This window comes from Manacus vitellinus, unplaced genomic scaffold, assembly GCF_001715985.3.
Source record: "Manacus vitellinus isolate BGI_N305 unplaced genomic scaffold, ASM171598v3 scaffold_17_pilon, whole genome shotgun sequence".
Lineage (NCBI taxonomy): Eukaryota > Metazoa > Chordata > Aves > Passeriformes > Pipridae > Manacus > Manacus vitellinus.
Genome location: NW_021939256.1, coordinates 14,390,134 through 14,407,446, shown reverse-complemented (window position 1 = coordinate 14,407,446; position 17,313 = coordinate 14,390,134). Strand labels below are relative to the sequence as shown.

The 17,313-nt window shown below is 38.2% G+C and overlaps 1 protein-coding gene across 1 annotated transcript in view; it reads right to left on the bottom strand.

Annotated features, from left to right (window-relative positions):
* Positions 1 to 17,313, bottom strand: part of ANKRD33B (ankyrin repeat domain 33B) — a 42,718-nt gene that overhangs the window by 4,359 nt on the left and 21,046 nt on the right. The window contains 2 exon segments of the mRNA XM_029958929.1: positions 3,225 to 3,365; positions 8,632 to 8,761. Coding sequence (XP_029814789.1) covers positions 3,225 to 3,365; positions 8,632 to 8,761 — 271 coding nt within the window.

Genomic DNA, 17,313 nt, shown 5'->3' with positions numbered 1-17,313 from the left:
ATTCAGTGGAATGCCTTATCTGGAATAGGCATGAATAGTCATGTCCCTTTGTAAATGTGATAGCTGTCTTATTGAACTAATTGTCATTTCACTGTAAGCATAGCCTACAAGTTCTCTTTTAGGAAAACTGCACTTGCCACTTGCCTTGCTTTTCCTAAAAAGTTGCCCTGAAGATCATTTTTCAGCACAATTAGTTTGAATACACATGCTCCTTTAGGATATCAATATCGTGTTTTATTAAGAAGGTTGAATGTCCTTTGAGATGCAAAATTGACACCTGAGCTTAAAAATGGGGAGTGAGGAAGCTCATGTATTGTTACCAACCTGAGCTTGGTTGCCTACTGAGGCAGGCAGTATTTAAAACTCAGTCTCCAAATCTGTGGCCACTCTGACAACTTTACTAAAGCAGCACTGAATTTACACTGGAGATTACAGCAGGGCTTGACACGTGAATAACAACCAGCATTTCTGGCTGGCTCGCTTGATGAGTGCTGGCAGTGGCGCGGTCCTGGCAGCGCAGCAGCCTGTGACAAACTGCTGATGAGAGACTGAGTTCCCCCTTACTCGCTGTGCACTCACGAATAGCAAATTCACACGTTCCAAAGACTCACTTTGAAAGAGCGACATTACGTCCAAGTGTCTCAGAGTGCCTTAATCTTGTAGTGATTGACCTTGGCCACCCTCCAGGAACTCAAATTTCAGAAAGAGCAGTCACTTCAACAATCCAGCTCAAACCATCTGTCACACATTGCTGTTACCTTTTTCCCCATCTGACTGTGCTACATCCAACATTCAATCCAGATTTCAAATCCAGCTGGGAAAGTGAGTTATTTTGCTTTACTGACCTCCTGCGTTGCTGTAAGTAGCTGGCCATCCATAGAGGTCTTACCCAAGCCACTGAAGAAACACTGGGTTTAAACACCTCTTGGCTGTAACTCTTCTCTAAACACACATACCTGCTTTGTAGCTATGCCAGTAGACCCACAGCTGATTATGGGTGTTCCTTCCTATGTTGCCATGCATTTTTATGTTTTAACAGAACTTTGCTGGTTTATTTGTGAAATCGATTTTTTCACCAAATCTTTTAATAACAGTTCCTTTGACCTTCTTCAGCACAGTAGCACTTTATTGTCAGCAGTCACTCAGTATCCCTTAAGTCCCAAACAACTTCTAAATCCATTCTGAATGAACATCTTCCTCCTTCCATTTCAGCAGACTCTGCAGTGCTAAAAAGTACTCAGATATTAAAATGGGTGCAGGCAATTTACCACACTTCCTTTGTGTCCCTTATTTTGAGCTGAAAAGGTGAGGAACTGCAAAATACTCACCAAAACATGTATATAAATTGCAATGTAGAAACTCAAGAACATATTAACTCTAGACCTCTTTAGTCAGTGGATGATCTCTGGTATCCTCACTGTCTCTGATGCACAAACAGGTTGATACAACTTTCTGTAGGTAAACTCAAGGTAGAGGACAAGAAAGCCATTTTCTGGATGGCTAAAGGTTTGTTCTCCCTGATATTCTGTTTTCTTTTGAATCATGAAAACAAGAAGGCTATTCAGATGCCAGAGGCAGCAACTACAACAGTGAACTTGGATAATACTTTCTGTACCAGAATCAGAATAACAAGGACTGAGTTATCTACAAAGCAGAAAGGTCGTGAAATAGCTTCTAGTGACCTAAACAGAAAGAACAAGCTTCCATCACACGTCTAGTGAGAATAATAGAAGGCTATGACATTGTAAGGCAAATTAGACAAGTCATAAAGTCTTAGGATTGAAGTTTCTTTTTAAGATTCATAATGGGCACTGGAAAACTCCAGACTAGCATCTGCACAAAGAATGTGTTAGTCCAGAAAGTGCATCTGTTTCTAGCAGTATGCTAGCTCTGACAGTCATTTCATAATTTTTTTAATAAAAATTTAACTCCAACATGAATAATCTGATTCCAAAGCCCTGATTCCAGTGTAAGAGGCTACAGAACCTTGGAGAAAATGACGTGCCAGTCACCACATCATCTAATGACCACATCATTTTCTGTGTCATATCGATGTCTAGAAACTGGATAGTATTAAATGAATTATAGTAATATCACTACGCTCGATAAATTCCTGTGGCTTAAAATATTTTGATTATGAGCATTTAGACTTCCATGACAGCAAAATCACTGAAATGAACTACTCATTCAAGATCTCTCTCTATGAAATGGACTTGTAGGACTCTTGGTCTAGACAATAATGATATTCACATGTCATTTGTTATAATTTCCATATTATCTAATTTGTGTCAAGTATCTGCAACTGAAATACAAGAATATATACTAATATAAGCTAGCTATTTAATTAGTATATAATGATTTATATACAAATTACTCTATATTAAAATACCATACAACATTGTGGCTGAATGATACTCTATGCTAGGACTCCTCCTGTAGAGGCTGTTACCCCTCCAGGGGCCTTCTGAGTCTCTTCTCCAGGACCCCTTCAACTTGCAGTGCAATACAGCTGGAAATTCAACTGCAGACAATAGCTAATAGCAAAAACATAATTCCTGTTCTCAGATGTGAAGAGAGACAGCTGGGAAGAGATGGACCTGCTCACTCCCTGTGCCATGACTCCCTCCTTGCAGCAGAGACAGACCTGCTTGTACCCTGTTGCCCATAAACCTGGAGACCAAATTCAGAACTGTAGAGGCATTGGAAGAAAATCTACATTACCAAATTTCCCACCAGTGTTCCCTGTGGGATATGGCTCCAACACCCAACTCTCCTGATGGGAGCCAGAGCCTCCAGAGCTCTCCAGTCCCTGCCCCAGCTGGAGGCACAAGTGGAAGTCTGGTTGTGGTCTCACTACCATCATGCAGGCAGCAAGAGACCTGCATATCTTCCCCAGCTGTATAATGAATTTCGTTAGCTCCTTTTCTACAGATTTTGATGCTTCTGCTCCCCAAACTCTCCTGGAGATAATGAATCTCACCCTGACAGCTCTTGGAGAACTCCTGGATGAGATTCTACAGGCAAACTGAGTGCCCCTGAACCCACAGCACGTGCCTTCACCACTTTGTCTATGACTTATTTAAAAGTTGCACCCATTTCCAGGGAAGGCTGCACCACAGCTCACAGAGCAAACATCTTGAGCCAGTTTTCTTCTTGGTGTTTGTGTATGACTGTCTAGTATTTAGTTAGATGAAGACAAAGAAGCAGCAAAGCACTTTGCATACCTGCCATCATCAAGGCTTTCACACATTCTGTTCGGCCCTGCATTGCAGATTTCATCAGTGCTGTGAATCCAAATGCATTCCTCTTCTCAATATCAAGCCCGGGAAAATAGTTCAACAAATAGTTTGTAATGGTTATGTGCCCTTTAAAGAAATGAAAAAGCAGAGAAAATATGTCACAGAATGAAGGTACTCCCTCAAGGTTAAACCAAAAATTACTCCTGTGGGCTTGATAACTGCAAAATGCAGATAATTAATAAGATCTCTTTTCTTTGTGTACTCTTCCAGTCACTGCAGTTATCAGCCTTTGGCCTGAGGGTTGCAATCAGCCTTAAGTGGCACTGACTGTGTTGAGATAGAAGATGAAAAACTTGGGTTCTCACCTTCTCTCAAGTTGCTCTCCTTTCTGAAAAGTCAGTTTAAGGTAAGGGAATAATTGAAGGCCAGAGATGGTTCACTCTGAGGTTGCAAGGGGCCCCAGTTTCTTGACTCAATGAGTAGCAATGCAAAGGGAATCCCTACATCTTAAGGAAGGATGGCCCATCACCATGGGTAACTGACTGCAAACCTTTTTCCCTTCCCTGGTAAAACTGAGCCTTACAATCATGGTGCTTCATTAAAAAGTGATGATTACGTATAGTTTCAGCCAATAATACTTAAAAAACATGTCAGGCCTGATATGAGAGAAAAGACTATTTTGTGTAGGATCCCACATTTTTATTTTTCCATCTGACAGTGTAAAGCCACTTGTCTACTCACCAGTAAGAGGAAAATGATGTTCGGTTTTGGTAGTAAAAAAATTCATGTGCCTTGTATGTCAGGATAACTGGTGTTAGCAAGGGCCTACTGAGGACCTGAAGACATCTCTGGCTAAATGGTTGGAAGATCAATTAAGACATCAAATCTTTATAATTGGACTCTCAGGCAAATAGCGAGTGCCATTATGACTCATTTAAAACAGTTTTCCCTTCACTTGTCAATCATTTTATGATGCTTTGATGCTTTATAAAATAATGCAGTCTGTCAGGCAGCTGCAACAATCACAATTTAATTACTAGGAGCTGTAAGAATATTCTCTCATATCACTCTGCAGTCCGGTTGAATATTCTGTGATGCATTACATTCAAATTCATCTAGAAATGGCACTGAAGCAGATTATAATTTATACAGGACAATTTAAAAAATCTGTGGTGTCACATCTGGTCCAAATTTAATCAGCAGTCGCTTTGTAGCAACACAGTCCTGCACTCACTTTGAAAAACAAGTTAAGAAAATCTTTACTGATTAATTTAAGATATTTTGCAGATGTTACTCTTTTTGTCCTATAATTTTTTATGCTCCGCTACCTTTCTGCATAACTGGAGACTCTCCTGAAACCTGAGCATATGTAGAGATAGTGCAGACAAACTCCAGAGTCTGAGAAAACCAAATAAAGAACTCCCAGTACCTTGTGCAGTCTGATGAGAATAAAATATAAAGACTCAGCAAACCACAACAAGAAGAACAAAGCAAAAGTGAACTGGGTTCAGGGCAGGATTGAGTGACCTGGTCCTGCTTACTCAATACAGAGGCTTCAGCTCCACTGACTTTATGGAATAAGATCAGATCCTAGCAGGGTATTGGTTACTACTGAGAGAGTCTTTGTGCCCAAATTGTTTTGCACGACACTCTCTGTCTCACTGATGTAGAGCATGTGTCTTCATGAAGGCTTTGGAACAGTTGAAATACTACTTTTTGACCACAGAAACCAGAGACAAACTGAAACAAGGAGAAATAATAAAGTGGAAGATTTTTCAGCAGTTATTACATCACTAACGATTTTCTTCCCTTTGTCAAAAGTATAATTGCAGTAAGAGATGTTTTGCAAATCTGGGGTGATGCTAAGAGTTAATCCTGAAAGACCTTGCTCAGTCTAAACTCTCTAGGGGACTACAGATGGCCTTAAATGAGACAGAAAAAAATACCAACAATAAAATAACTAAGAAAGTTAAGGAGTTTGAGATTCTCAGAAGTTTCATGTCTCAGGAATTCCTTAGAACCTCTTCAATTTTATTCTGCAAAATCTTCTATCCTCTGAGGTTTGCTTCAGATTTCTGGTTCAAACAGATCTAAAATTCAAAGCAAAACTCAGAGCTGCCAAGTTTTTGTTCAATCCCTGTCATACGCTTTTGATTTAAGGCCATGAAGTTTGCTTTGGTTCTCCTGTGTCTGGGTGCACTAGCAGTGTGTACCTAAATCATAAACCAGGTGAGTCTTCTGTGATGTAAAGTCTGCTATGAAAGGCGTATGCAGCTCTAAAATAAACGAGCCTGGCCTTGGCCAGTTTGGGGATACTGAATTCAAATCAGGCTTTTGCTGTTTGCAAGCCAGATCTATCTTCTACCAGAACTGGCATGCTAAAGGTACACTTCTTCTCCCTGGGAGCCATACTTAGAGATCAGCACAGATGTCTGTAATAGCTTAATTTACTTAATTGCTGCCACAAAGGAAATGCCTGTAATGATGACAATATTGCCTAATAATCTATGTAAAACAGGCAGAAGGATAAGCTGCATAGTAAGGAAGATGCTTTGTCAAATAACATTGCTATTTTGGATTGTACCTGCAAAACACTTTTGTTTAGTTTGTGGATGGTGAATGGATGGAACAAAAGACACCCAGCATGCTTTATCCTCTGGGTGTTTTAGGTGTTTGTGTTCTCATGTCTTTCTTAATGAACAGAAGCTGGGATAACTTCCAATTTTGTGTTTTCCTAGCTCTACAGCCTTGCCCCAAACTGGTCCCTGTAATGTAAAATATCTATACTCTGTAAGCAAATATGACTCTGTCTGAACACCAGTGCATGCCAATTACCTTACACTGATGTAACTATGTCCCCATCAGCAACAGAACTGACAAAAAAAAAATAAAAGTAATTTTCCTCCTTCTCCCTTCTCTTTTTTAAATCACTCTCCTTCCTCCCTTTCTTTGCACTTGTTATTTCAATCTCTTGTTTGCATCAATCCCTACTTTTTTTCTGCATTGTCCTCATAATGATGTTTAATGATTTTGCTTCTGCTTCAACAGCATCACCATTCATTTCTGGGCACCACCTGCTGCAGGCTGCAACGAATTTACAGTTTTGGAAGGCAAGCTGTCTTTGAAAAGGGATATAAGAAATAAGAAATATTGAGAAACCAAATGAACAGACCAATTTTTGAACCTGAAATTTACACACAAAGCAGGACACTTTGTGGTTATTTTTGAATACCAGTAAGCTTTTTAAGAAAGTACTGCTTTTCACTGATCTATCCGAGCTGTCTTTCTCAGGACAGCCCATGCAAAAAACTTCAACTTTAGATACTTTTTTTGAAGGATGAGAAAATCTCAAAAGCAATATGAGAAACTGAATTCATTTATCTTCTGAGACTCAGATTTGAGCATCGCATCTGGGCAGTCATTAAATGGCATAAGCAAGTGTGGATTTTAAACTCCACTAGCACAAGTAAATAGGCCTCTCTGTCATCTCCCTTGGCATCTGTACCTCATAATACAAATGCAGCCTCTGCAACATAAGGAACAATTCCTCTGGACTGCAGCTTTTTTCCCATCCAGCTCCTCTTTGGGGTCTGGACATACATGATTGCTCACTTGGCCAGTGGATCATAACAAAAATAGTAGCACTTTCTGAAAACTTCTAATATTACCTTACAATTAACTGAAATATTGTGGATTTGCTATTAGGAAACCCCATACTTTTGGTATAAATAACAGTGATCTCAGAATAATTTATTTTGCAAAAAAATGTTATATTTCCATGTCCTAAAGTTAAAAAAAACCCACAAATAAATTTTCATCTAAAGGCAAGCTTGTATAAGCTTTGCTTCCAGATCTTTATAATACACTACTCAGCATTACTACTTAACATTCAGCAATAATTAAGCAGCATCCATTGCACTGTAGCTCCTCTGATTGCAATGTTAACCTCACAGTAATCTCTATTAACACTACAGCATCTTGTGATAATTAATTAAATAACTAGTGTTAACACTGTAGCTCAGGATTATCACAGGCAGGGGAAAACATGCAAGTTGCTGGGGGTTTGTATAAGTGTCTGCTGACTACAGTCATTTCCAATTGCTTTGGGGATCAATAGCAAGTACTGGCAGAGAGTGTCAAGTGAATGTCAGTCCGCTGGATTAATTCTGAGCTCATTATCATGAGTTATAAAGGTCAGGAAGGAATGAGTGTTAAGTCTTTTGTAGTCCAAATTTATATTAGGGCAGATAAATAGAAGTAGATTAGTGTTTTGGATACTTCTCCACTTTCTTTGGAAAGCTACCATAACTCATGACTTTGCTATGAATGTGACCACTGTGGTCACAATTGTTTCTTCCAGATTCAAGACCCATCTTGCAGTGACATGATAAAAACTAAGTGTACGTTTCCCTGTAAGTCACTGCCTTTGAGGAGCGTGCTTGAGGGATGCAAAGGAAATCTGGGATGCAGAGCTAGGCAACCCTTGCAAAAGCTTTTAGACTACAAAGTGATGATGGCATCCTTGGCGAAATTTTTGCCGATTTACGTGCTTTGGCACTTTGTTAACACTTGTAAGAGAAAACTAAAGCTTCCCTTAAAGATTAAAGAGCAGCCTTTCAGTTCTAACAGAAATAATCAACTGAGGGTTTTTAACTGTACACTTGAAACTAGTAGCTCTCTTGGGAGTTTCTCTTACATTTAAGTGATCTGATACACTGGTTCACTGAATATTACCATGCTGGGAGGTATAAAAGAAAACCTGGGGCTAAACCTGCTCTCACTCCAGTTTGCATCAGGATTAACATGGTTGGTGTCAATATCAGTCTGTTATAAAAGGAGCACTGGCAAACACTAAATCTTGTTGAGGATTTCTTGCTTTTAACTATGCAGTGGATGAAGAATGTCTTAGCAGATAAGGTATTTGTTAAACGATGATACATTTTCCTACAGTCAGGAATTACTACAGACCCACTGAGGTAGGTGTAACAAGCATGGGAGAAAATACATAATCAGCAATAATATAGCACATTACACTTCCACAGTGTTCACTTGTTGCTTGCCAGAGCAAACATAGGAAATAAGCTTGAAAGAACAAAGCAGTATAATATTGCACACTTGGGACAAGATTTTCTTTATTTTTTAAGTTAAAATAATTAATGGTATCTACTAGAAATGTATAAATTTTGCTGCCTCAATCTACTGGATAAATATTACTATAGATAAATTAGTTGAAAGAAAACAATTACAAACTTACTTGAGAGTGGGTTTGGCCAGGATTATTTTACACAGATTAATTTCTTTTAGCAATTTGAAAAACAATCCTAAAAAAAGTAGCCAAAACACGCACTTCTCCCAAGACCCTGAGTGTAAGAGGTGATACAGAGAGCCTTACCTGCCTGTGCAGCTGTAATTAGAGCTGTGTTCCCTTCGTTGTCCTGCCAGTTCACATCAAGGTGAGGGCATTGTGCTAAGGCTATTACAATATCCACATAACCTTGGTAACAGGCAATGATAAGACCATTCTGTAAGTAAAATATAAAGTGAGAGGGAGGTTTACCAGACTCAAAAAAGTTCAGTGAAGAAGCATACTAGTCTGCTTTTTTATTTATTTTTTTTCCAGACCGAAGAACTGAAAAGGTATCAGCATAACTAGTGATTAGCTCCAGGCACAATGTTCAGATCTCAAACACTCCTTTTTATCTCTGCCCTTTGGCAAGTAACATTTGATACTCCTCAGAAATACCTAAGAGAGTAGGTATTACATTATGCTACATGCAAAGTAACTGCTTAAAAATGGCTCATGTTTATATGGCTATATACTCTATATCCAAATGAGAATAAATCTGTTTTTATTGTATAATAAAATGAAGCCAGTAGGTAAGATGAACTGGACCTGCTCTGAATATTAATTCTCTGAAAAATCACTACTTCTTCTCTGAAGGGGAAGTGTTAGGCAGGAGTTGTGTTCATACTGCCTGTTGCTATCTTTAAGTACTTCAGGTTTCCCATTTGAACTGCATCTCCTTTTTTTTTTATATAATCATAAATAAAATTAAATTGCTTTTAGAGTTCCTGTTTAATGTGCTTTATGACAGTTGGAATCCGTAAAACTTCCAGGAGGAAACCAAGACAGGAGGTAAACCTTGTAACTCTGCTTGGTACCCAGATAATGTTTCATTCCACAGGGGTAAAACTGACAATTTCCCTAAAATATAGCAAAATGCAATTGTCATTAATTAAATGGAACTACAGTACTTAATCCTGGCTGCTCACTTGACCACTAGGATGAACACCATTGTCTCTGGTCCTCGGGATTACTTGGGCAGCATTACTGCAGAGGGCTGATGGGTTTAGAGGAGGGTAGGTGCAGATAAATTAATGCTCCCTGTGCTCCCTCTTCACTGCCAACACATAACTCAGTTTTCTTGAGCTCAGCATCAGTATCTGACTACCAAAAAGAGAAGAGTAGAAACACAAATACCAAACTCTGGTAACCCTGCTTGCTGAAATGCACTCACACAGATATGTCACAAGTTCATAACCACAAAAGACTAGCAAGAAGGAGAACCTGGTTATGAAAACAGAATGGACCACCCTGACTCCTCCATCACTTGCTAAGCAGGTGTTACCTACACGTTCTCTTTATTTCTTTTCCCCATGGACACTACTGAGACAGAGACATTCATCAAATGAAAACTGTGCCTTCTGATTTATTATCATTGTAACTATTTAGTTAATATTTCAGTGTCCTGCTCCACTATTTTTCTGGATAGTTCTGTTGGCTTAGGTGGCAAACAACTTCATTGCCAACTCTTTAGGCTGTTCAGAGGCTATGTAGGTTATTTCTCAATTACATCTTTCAATAAAATAATTACTCAGATTTCTTTTATTCTCAATTCTCCCTTGTCCTCATCATGAAGCAACACCCACCACTGCTTTATAAAGAACATCTCCCTTTCCTTGAGAAGAGCCTGTAATACTTCAAAGCCTTCTATTGAAATTGTACAGAGGATTCTTCTAAAAGTAATTTTTTTCACATATATATATAAATTTTCACTCAAATGTATCTACTTTCCTGGTGGGATTGTTCTGATTAATCCCAGTTTTACTACAATGTAATAGCTTTTAGCTTTTAAAAAAATGTGTCAGTGTCCACTTGGTAAGAACTTCAGCATTATTTTAGTTTCTTTAATAATTTCATTTTTCGCCCAATGTTGAGGACATAGTCCTTTACAACTCCAAAAGCTCTGCAGATTTAAAACACTACCCAGTCATTCAGTAAAATGTCAGTTACTAACAATAGTAGAAAACTAAGTCTACAATAATTTTGAGACCTGAAACTCTTGACAATAAGAAGTGAGGTTCTATTGTTCACTGAAAAAAAAAGACATTTTTTAAGATAGTGGTTGTTCCAAAAACGTTGTAAGAATATCATCTCTAATGGATAAAAACTGTTTCACCCAGTATCTGGAGGATATTTTTACAGTGTATTTTCACTGAAAAAATTTGTCTTCTAAAAATATTTATCAGATGCTTAAAAAAAAAAAAGTTCTTTTTTTTGATCTCTCTGTAAAAGAAATGCAAACTGTAAATGAGTAAAATTAAAATATTGTGAAAATACAGTAAAATTTTATAAAACAATAATGAATAACAAACATTAGGTCTTTTTTGTGAGAGATTTTTGCATTACAGTGTTTTGGGACTTTTGTCCTACTTTTAGTGGGTATGTCCATCAGATAGGATCTAATGCATCCAACGCTGGCATTCTGATTTCAGCAGATATGAGTCACAAATTATCTCAAAATCCATCAGACTCATTCACCATTCTGAGTTTACAAACCAGAAGGATTATTAAGGTATCAACATTTTCTGAAGTTTATCTTGCGAAGATGCTATCAAAGACTGCTTGCTTGAGGATAAAGAAAGACAACAGAGAGTAGGAGCTTCCTGAGGGATTACATGATGCAGTAGCATGGAAAATCATTCTTGAAGGATGGTTATACAAATCTGAAGTGAGTCAGATAAGAGTGTGAGAATCCGACATTCAGTGGAGTGTGTGCCCAGCCACCCCTGGTTGAGAAGAAAAACAAGCAATCGCATGAGGACATAAAAACAAATCCCTTTTCTGCCATATGGTTGCCAGCACTGTCCAGGGCTGTAAAGCTGATGTGAGGGCTCCCTTCTTGCCCTCACCCATTACATGTTCCATAGGGTGAGACAGACTGCTTACTGAGGGATTGCTTTCCTTTGCATAACACTTTCAAATGTGTCAGATACTGAAATGGGCTTCAAGGGGCTACAGCTTTAGAATGAAAGTTGCAATAAGCTCCTAGATTTGATGGTTATTTCCCAAATCCTTGTTCAATGATACTATGATGATTTGTGGTACCAAGTTGCTTTTTCTTTCATCTTTTTTTTTTCTCTTTGTGTCCACTTCTCGCCCTGTCTGTATTCTGCTTGTTGAAAGGTAGTCCAAGCAGATCACCCAGGATGTACAATCAGTCAATAACAGTGTGAGTTATTAGTCTGGAATCTTTAAGTTCTTACACCAGTAAATACCATAATATATTAAAAACTCCTTCAACGCTCCCAATTAATAAATATAAGTGATACAAAATTGCTTTCAACAAACTGCCTTTTGAAGCAATCAGTAAAGCAGTAGTCTGTATCACAGCAGTCTGGAGGAAAATACAGCTGTACACGTAATGTCATTTAAAAAGATAAAAATAAATTAGTTTTAGTTAGAAAATACCGAACCTGAGCAATCCCATTACTCTCAGGAAAGAGATGACATTAATGTTCTACCAAGGCATCAATTATTCTGCTCCTCATATGAAGGGTCATGGTGCAATTATGAAGTGGTCAGTGTACACGGGGAAAAAAATGTATTTTTTAAATTGAGTTTTACTATTAATTTTGTTCAGTAAGATCAATTTTCAGAAATATTCACTACAGTGAAAGCTTTAAGAAAAAGGAAAATTGGTGATTCTTAAAAATATGTCCTTTCCCTCAGACTTCAACAGCCTCCTTCAACAGCAATCTTTCTGCTCTCTTCCCTTTCATATATCCACAGTCACCACTTATTTTAAATCATAATAAAAACTCAAACTATTCCCATTAATATATAATAATATTAATCAATTATTCGATGGTACAAGTCTACATATGTCACAGCATGCAAGCACAATATCCCTGTTTTTCAAGGACTTGCTCTCTCCCCATCAGTGGCCAGAGTTGCTCGTAGAGCAATGAAAGAGAATAGGCAAAAAATCTGTTTTAATCCTCTGTGCAGAAGAGACCTTAAATATAAAACAAGAATTGCAACAGATCCTATTTAGTTTTTCAAATATCTCATACAGACTCTGTGTGACAAACAAGAAAGCATGAGTCAGCCATCACATCAACTACATTAACATTTGCTGTCTTTTTTCCCACATAAGGGGTGGTTGAAAATCAGCTCAGTACCTTTTTTTTTCCAAGTAGAAATCACAATACTCCCAGGTGTTGAGAGCTCTCTCTTTCCTCTGTGAAATATTTGGCATTTCACAGAGTTTTCCCACAGTTTTTCTATAATATATGACATACCTGATTTTTATATATTTAGCATAGTTTTGAAAGATGCCCCTTTGTTTTGAAGTGACAGAGTAAAATTAACGATACTTTATTTGGAATACATGACAAAACAGTCAGTCTGGGATAAATTATTTATTTTTATAACTAATTTTCTTATTTTCATCCCAGAGCACATAAATGGACATTTCAGGCATGGGACTACATGAAGTTAATCAGATGATGCAACACCTTCCTTGAGCAGTGAAACTTTTGATTCTGTTTAAACTGATAATTCTTCACGTGTCTTTGATTTCATGTGAGAGTGGAATAGTGCTGCCATTATGAAAATAACCTCTGTTTTGCTCAGCTGTGATGACATAACATGCCTAAGTGAAGTCATGGATACCTCAGGAGACAATTTTATAAATCAGATATTATGACAAAATTACAGATGTAAGGCTATTTGTCCACTAGATCATTACAGATAATAGAAATCACAGGAAATATTAGAGGATCAATATTGAACTCAAGCTGAACAGCAAGCAAATCACATACAGCATGCAATTAATTCAGCTTTTAAAAAAATCTCTTCAGGCAACTTATTTTCCACCAAAATGCTGAGAATGAAAACAGCTTATTATAGTTTTTTGCCTATTATCCCAGAAAAAAATGAGCCTGGCAAAAGACTAAATTGATATTACCCATTGCCCTTCATAAGCATCTTGATAAATCAACTGCCCAGTTTCCTTTGCATGCATCTGTAAGTATTAATGACAATTCTGCAAGGTTGGTTTACCAGCAATGATTAAAACCACATGTAATTGAATTAAGTCAGATAATGATTCATTGTAATCCATAATCACATGCAAGGACAACTATGAAAATTATGTCTAAGTTAAAAACATATTACACAAAAAATATAATTAAATGGAAGAATAAAAAAGATAAAGGAGTAAAAAGTTGTGTTTAAACTTTTTCTTGTTGATTCATTAAAATAATAATTCGTACTTTTTGTACAAAACTCACTATTAGAACTAATATAGGTATCACTCACTATAACATAACTTATATACAAAGCAAAAAAAAAATTAAATAAAAATAAGGTCAAGTATTTAAAAATAAATCTCCCAAAGTCATTTGAGGGAAATTCTGATGTCCACTAGAAACTCTAAAATTCTCTTAACAGAGATTCTAAATTTACATTGTACTAAGAGCAAAATTTAGCACCGAGCACCACTACCAGCTATATACTAATTTGTGTGTCATGCACAAAACTCTCCAGATTGCATATGGCAATCTGAGAAACTTTCATAAGTGGATTGAGCTTGTATTATATTTGGCTTAGGCTGATTAGTTCAACAGTGACTGGAATGAGGTAATTATTCAGGTCATCGGTCCCATGAGAAGTGGTGTTGATGTGCTACAGAAATCCATCAAGCACATAAGCTTTAATATTATCTGCATAAAATAATTTAGGCTGACCTTTTAGAGAAAGGGCTACAACAGCTTAGTCACATACAAATTTGTGTTGGGAAAGTGACAAAAAAAGAACTGGGAATTTAAATAAGTTTTGTGCTACTGTTGCTTAGACAAAACCCCACATGCCTGGAGTGGGGAAGGGAGGAGAGTCTAATTTTGTCAGGGAAAGTGATACGAGAAATACAAAAGGGTATTCAAGCAGAGATGAAACATCAGCCTGCTAAACTCACTGCCTGCTCTGCAGAGGAACATAATAGCCAGAAGCACAATCCTGTATCCAAAAGCAAGCTCAAATGGCACTGCCCCTTCCGGTGCCTGAGTACTGAAGGCATAAAATTGCTGCCTTTGCTTTGCAGCATTATGATCACTCGTTGATTCATTTCTCATCATGAACTGCACTCCACTACATAAAGGCACAGGCTAGTCCACAGACACACAGATGATGACCCACCATTCTTTCCCTCCATTTTTTTGGATATGTTCAGATTCACTTATTTTGTAAACACTTCTTGAATCAGTCAGGTCACATGTCTTCAAGTAAAGGTATAGCTTAGTATATGTATCATTTCTGCAGTAATCCTTACTTAATCTATTCTAATCCAAATCTCCATGATCACCTCTAAAAATAGTCCCAGGAAAGTTCATTTTCCTATGCCTGCAAAAGCTTGCATTATGCAATGAAGAAAACTAGTGCCTCATGTGTAATAAATCAGACAACAGGAAACAGTGTGACTTTCCTTATTTACTGAAATGTACGTTGTCTGATTTGGTTTCAGCATCACTGGTGATATAAGCAGCTGGCACAAATCTTGGGAAGTAAATTCCGAGAGCCATAAGGGACGCACAAGACAAATAAACACATGCTGTGTAGTCAGAGACATTCCAGTTGGTGGGATATATAGGAAATTATATTTTTTTTTTATCATATGGCAATACTGGTACTTACAAGGTATTAACCCTCCTTTCTATTTTTTTAATATCAAGACACATAATAAAAGCAAATAGGAAATCTAAAACCCTGGAGCTGATGGGGATTTAAGGGTCGTACACTGTTCCACAAGAGGATGGAATACATGCCCAGCTCCTACACTGCCCTACATCTCCCATCAACAGCCACCTAGTTGCCTTTTGGCACAGCTCCCTTGATCAAAGTTGGGGCAAGAGGACAATCGAAGAGTCAGATAGTTTTCAACCTGTGGGATGCCTGATGGAAGGAAAACTGGACCATTACACCAAAAGTAGTGATACTTTTTTCTCTCCTTGCTCCTGTGGGGAATTCTCATCTTCCCATGAGGCGAAGTCCAGGTAAGATAACACCTAGGCACTCAGGAGCCCTGCACCTCATCCTGCTCCTCTCCCCAGATGCTCCAGGAGCCATGGAGGGCATCTTCTCTCTCACACTCTTTTCCTCAGCATCTGCTGCACCCTCTCACCCCTCACACAGCTCCACCAAATCACACCTTGTCCAAAGGGCTGGAGGGCTGATGAAACGTAGAAGACATTTTTTGACTGTATAACCTGACCGATGGCCAATGCTTGCAAGACCTCTTCTCCCTATCACCGGAGAAAATGGCCATTTTACTCCTCACTGTATCATATCTCCTCAACAATCCTTTTCATGGCAGAAGCAGGACAGAAGCAGAGGACACTCAGGATTACATCTAACAGTGGAAACAACCCTGCAAAACAATATGAGCCAAGGGACACTGTGCCAACTGAGTGGCAGGAGGCTGGCTGCATTGCCAGCTGTTTTCCTATGAGTTAAGCTGACCTCGGTGACGCTCTTTGAAACAGCAGCAACTGGATCTATGTTGTCACATGAAAAATCTTTTATTGCTCTTTCCTCTCTGAACCTCAGCTTGAACTGAGGACCTGAACACGTGAACAAGAGCTAGTTGCAGCTGCAACTAACTCAGGCCTATTTTAATGCTAAGGTGCTTGAGTTAGGAAATTTATTGTGATTCCATTAAAACATATTTAAAAAAATTGTTCATGATGTTAGCAGGCATGCACATTCATGCTCAGGACCAATTTTGTTAAAATATTATATTATTTTTCAGTGAGAGTAGTAGAGACTATATTAGGAATGTACTCATCAGTCTGAAGTTCCCTTGCTAGTGGCAGAGATGGTTGTGCAATCAAGTGATATACAGAATCAAGAAGTATATATGGAAAGAGTGGAATCTGGGATCATTTTCCCTCAGAGTGATATCTCATGTAGTGCAATCAGTCCAAAATAAAGCTTTCCAATGTATGTGAGATCTCTGGTCATAGCAGAAGTAGCTAAAAGGAACTTATCTTAAGATTCAATATCATGACAAATCAGCCCAGAATTCCATTTTTGGGAAAGGGTTCTATGTTCTGTTTGGGGGATGCCTGGTTGTAAAGGACAGAAAATAGTGTGGGAAGATGGTAGGGGAAGTAACACAAATTTTACCGGGTTAAATTTCTTATTTTCATTTTATTTAAACTGTCATGTTGGTTACAACTAATAAATAGCGATGATTCCTCATAAATAATGCAGCCTTTACTAACCCTGGTTTACCTGTTTGTACTGCATGTAGTAATCAGTGTTAATACTGTCAAATGTTTGTGCTAAATTTTGATAATGTTGACAGTAGTAACACGTGATACATGGCAGCCACATTTATACAGTTCTCTTTGCTATCTGTATTTTAGTATCTGTGCTAAACACAGGTCACTCTGCATTAAAAAAGTGAGAGGTCTGGCTTCAGAAAAGAATGCAAGTTATCCATTGTGAGGGTGGTGAGGCACTGGAGCAGATTGCCCAGAGAATTTGTGAATGCCTCATCCTTGCAAGTGTTCAAGGCCAGGTTGGATGGGGCCCTGAGCAACCTGGATGGCATCCCTGCCCATGGCAGGGCTTTGGAACTAGATGATCTTTAGGGTCTCTTCCACACCAAACCATTATCTGATTCTATGATTCTATGTTCAGAACTTTAATGAGGGGATCCTGATCTAAACCCTGGAGGCGTTTTTACCACAAATCCCACGTCTATACTTTAAGGCGCTTTAAACATTA